The sequence below is a fragment of the Saccostrea cucullata genome, unplaced genomic scaffold (genome assembly GCF_032062105.1).
Source record: "Saccostrea cucullata isolate Sc308-1 unplaced genomic scaffold, CSIRO_AGI_Scuc_v1 ctg23057, whole genome shotgun sequence".
NCBI lineage: Eukaryota > Metazoa > Mollusca > Bivalvia > Ostreida > Ostreidae > Saccostrea > Saccostrea cuccullata.
Window position 1 is genome coordinate 422 of NW_026932761.1, and position 4,814 is coordinate 5,235.

General features: G+C 31.2%; 1 protein-coding gene across 1 annotated transcript; it reads right to left on the reverse strand.

The window, feature by feature from the left end:
- Positions 1-1,923: 1,923 nt before the first annotated feature.
- Positions 1,924-2,749, reverse strand: LOC134236033 (low affinity immunoglobulin epsilon Fc receptor-like; the record flags this gene model as incomplete). The annotated part of the gene is made up of 2 exons (XM_062718211.1): positions 1,924-2,159; positions 2,653-2,749. Coding segments are annotated over 2 exons (333 nt in total), but the record flags the coding sequence as incomplete, so codon positions are not given.
- Between the last annotated feature and the right edge of the window lie 2,065 nt (positions 2,750-4,814).

Consider the following 4,814-nt stretch of genomic DNA (forward strand, 5'->3'; position numbering starts at 1 on the left):
ATTTCAAGTTGAATTCCCTGAAAATACTCGTACATGTACTTCATTTTCTACCCCATTCTATTAGAGTGTAAAGTACGGGGAAAAAAATAAAGGTGATTGTGATGTCATGATAGATCACCAGAAATTAATTCTAAAGACATTTCCTAGATCTTGTTCTTAATGATGATGACTACTCGTGATTTTTTTTTTAAACGGAAAACTTTGAGGAAGAAACTAGTTGATCAGAATTCGTTTCAAATGGACAAATTAATTATCCGTATTTTTTTTTTTATTTTCTTTATGCAAGTTAATCAAATAGTATGCTGTCTCATACACATATTAATCCCCCTCAAAATTCATTCTACAATTCACAATGTGTTTGTCCATGGTATTTTTCTTACATACACAATGTTATTTATTTCTATGTATGCAAGATCAACAATTTTTCGAAAAGCTTGTTTTTTTTTAAAAAAACTTTTGATCAACAAAACAAACACAGAAATAAAAAAAAAAATCTATTTTTATTCGAACACAATTGCCAATTTTCATAAATATTGAAAATTTAAATTTGTGAAAGTGCAAGGATGTATAAATCAAACCCATCCAAAACTTTGCAGTTTCAATAATTTGTAGATGAATTAAAATTTTTAAAGATATTTTTGTGTTTAATGCTATTAGAACATACATGTATAAGTCGTGATACATGTATTATATAGAAAAAAGTTAACTCCATATTTTTGTCTATGTACCTTTAAGTATATATGTAATTTTACGTATTACACGTGCATGCGTGAACATGCTGACATTTCCATCGCATGTAAGTAAAATAACTGACGTAGATGGCGCATGTTCATCAAAAACGAAGTGCACAACTAAACATGGTATGATGAAAAGTAACCTTAAAGTCAAGAAATATTACAGCAAAATTGAGATGTTTACTTCCCTTCTTTTTTGAGTTAGTAAGATGGGTTTATTCTTACTTACATGAAGTTTAAATTATGTAAAGGGCTATGAAAACATTATATGTAACTCTTTTATTAAATGATAGGACAAAATATATGCGTACATATAATTGTATTAATGTTCCCCTTACATGTATCAAGACACATTCAGCTTAAATCACAACATAGAATGTTGAAACTGTCAATAATGGAATGCAATGAGAAATACTTTTTTTTGTATATATTCAAAATATGAATCCAAAGTTAACTGCTTAGTTGAAACAAAATTTGTCACTACGCATACATGGATAAAGCACTTTAAAATAAAATCATGTTTTGTAATATGTACATAGCATTGCAGTTTTGGGTTATTCTAAAAAAAAAAAAAAAAAAATATTAATAATAAATAAATAAATACATGTAAATGTATAAAATTGTTGCTGATTGTATTTCCTGTAAAAAAAAAAATTAGTTGATATAGTATAAGTTTAAACAAAATGAAATGTTTTGCGACACTCAAGTAGAACTCATCTCTTTCATGCAGCTTTTATAGTGCAATCCATTTGTAAAATCTCTGAGTTATCATTGTCACCTCTCCGCCAAACAGCGCAAAGACTGAGTCAGATATTGCTAATAAAAACATACATGCAACATTTTATATCTATTGAAAATGCTTTAAATTAATTTGAAGCATTTTTCCATAGATATAAAATTTTGCATGTTTTTTTTTTATTATTATTATTTGGCATATCTGACTCAGTGTAGTCTTTCCGCTGTTAGGCGGAGAGGTGACAATAATCTAAATCTACAAGGTTAGCAAGGTTAGCAAGGATTGCTCACGCCTCCACGGTACCTGATCTCATCACTGATGTTTTGGAGGTCTGCGTTTGCTCTGCTTCTTTTTTGTTTCGTTTGATGAATTTTTGATCTTGAAATGTGCTCTTTATCTCGGTATGTTTCATTCATATAAAAAAGTAAACATGAAGACTTTCAAAAGAAAAATCTACAACTCTTTTTCACAAATAAATGGTATTTTTGAGAAACAGGTCGTATCATCCCACAAGCCTTCATGAACAATCGTAACACAGTCCTGTTCTGGTACATGGGTAGATGGCTCACTAGGATGCCAATGTGAAAACGCTATCTTTTCTTTCGATTTACTCCAGATAAATACACCCTCTGTGTCAATGTCGTTAGCTCCGATCCACACAGGACAGGCGTATTCTCCAATACAGGGTCCTAGAATTTGAAGCCAATAAAGAATTAATCATATCCTTAAATCGTTTGAAGCATAGTGCTTGTGTCGATTTTACAATTTTTTAACCATAACACTATAATATTAGAAGTACATACTACTATTCTTTTTGATGAGGGCGCCATAGACGTATCTTTTCTAAAAAGGCATCATGTTACAGAAAAGAACAAATCATGCTATCTTTGACTGTAACAATAAACGACATTCTAGATACCATGGTATTAACTTCAATATTATAAAATCGTTGAATAATTAATAGGTATGTCCTTCTTCATAAGTGCAAGATCATATCAAGATATTTACCGAACATATAACTTATTACTAGATTTTATATCTCTTTAAATGTACCTTTTAAAGAAAAAATAAAAATAAAACCTATATGTAAATCAAAAGTAAATATCCTGGCAAAAATAATAATTACCGGGGTTTGTATACAAATACACATTTTGTGAGCAATGCTAATAAAACATAACTTACTGGTGTCATGTTTCTGTACATAGGTACTTTGAAGAAAATCATTTTCCTTTGCTGCGTTCACTTCTACCAAAAAAGCGTTTTCCCTTTCACAGTTTTCCTGATATATAAAAAAAAAATCAATGATGCAGTAGTTACATTATATGATATAGTTGGCTAGGTATACGGATACCCGATGGGCGTGGTCATAATGACACAGGGGAGCGTTGCTTCCGACCTCTTAGTATTAACACGCCCATGGTTTATTTGTACATAAACAACTTTATTATATTGGGTACGGGACTTGTTCTGTTAAATTAAATATGTTTCCATCAAAAAAGGCTAAAAAAAATTAAGGAGGAGTAGAGGATTAGATGATTTGATAAATGCACATTCCGAAAGAATTTCAGAATTATACATTTTTATTTATATTTACATTTGCGAAAAAATTAGCAATTATATTTGTATTGTTATACATAATTTATAACATATAAACTATTTACTGTTGAAAAACTGGTTACTTCTTCAATAATCTACATAATACATAGAGAATAATTTGAACATTTCGATACCTTTGCATCATTCCAGGAGGTTGCTGTTTTATTGAAAAGATAACAATGGCCTTCGAATTGTAGCCAACCACCAGGGCAAACTGAAAAAAAAATGTTCTTAAATGGATTGATTGATTGGTTGCATATTGTTTAACGTCCCTCTGTCGAGAATTTTTCACTCATATGGAGAAGTCACCGTATGCCGGTGAAGGACCTTTACTCGAGGTCATGGAACAGTGAGGGATCTTTATCGTGCAAACGCCTGCTGCTGACACGGGGCTTCGGTATTTAAGGTCTCATCAGAAGGACCCGCAATTTTTACTTCAAAGTTCCGACCGCATGGCGAAGGATCAGTTGCTACCCATTTTATCGACTAGGTCAGTCGCAGCCGAAATACGAACTCACGACCTCCCAATCAGATGGAGCGAGCGCTCTACCGACTGAACTACCTTGAACGGTTTCTTAAAGGGAAAAAACTATCCAAAACGAAACGTAAAATTAAATCAAAATTACTTTTAACGAAACCATGTTTTCCATTATTTTTTTGTTACAAAAAGAAAAAAAAATAAACAAAAAACAGCTGATTTAAATTAGACGTTGAGTAACACATGCTGACTTATAGTTTCTTCACTGATTGGAGTTAATTTATTTTAATTGTAATTATTGCTTTTGGGACAAAGTTTAACTCTTTGAATACAAATGAGGTATATTTTACAATTCAGGATAAATCTACTGGACACACAATGGTAATTTAAGATGTTAGTTAAGGATGACATTGGCATGACATACACAGACTGATAATAGGTCATTGGTATATATAATTTAATAATAAGATGCCTGCCTGTAAGGATTAAGTTCGTGAATTGCGTTTTTTTTTACTTTCACAATTAAAAGGTATTAAAAAATAACTGTACATGTGCTATATGTTACTGACAAACATTTATCTAATGCAATGGTCCAAATAATAAAGTATTCAGTTATCATTTAATTGCATTTATCAAACATTTAAGAGGTCAAGTGCTGTAGAAACATGTATTGATTACTTTGAGTTCGGCCACTGATGGTTCATACTGAATGTCAATTGATGTTGTTGAAAATTATAGCTGCTTAGACGTATATTTACTTGCATTCAATAAAAAAGTCAATAAATACATAAAATCTTTTAGCCTAAACAACAAACTCATTAAGTAAATTTTATAAACTAATTATCAGGTAAGTTTATTTGTTTTAAAAGGTCTAATTCAAATCTATTTGAAATTGAAGGATCTTAAAATTTAAATAAATCTCTCATTGAGCAATGGCTCTGAATGCCGAGTACAGGATTAAATTTGCAGTCCTTCATCGGCAAGTTTTGGCGTCTCCATATATGTAAACTTTTCTATGGACGTTAAGCTACAAAGAAAACTAAAAAAAAACTAAAATTAGTGCAGGTAACTTACCATCAACTTTGTACCAGTATTCCCAAGAAGATGACCTAGGCTGTCCGTCTAACACTTTTCCATTAAAACTAGATTTCATAAGATAACAACGGGAACGCGTTTCGCTGTAAACAAGTCCTACACATGTGGACCTAAGCTGAGGACATTGCAAGGCACATTCTGCTCGACTCCTGTTTTTGATAGATTTTAAGTAGAA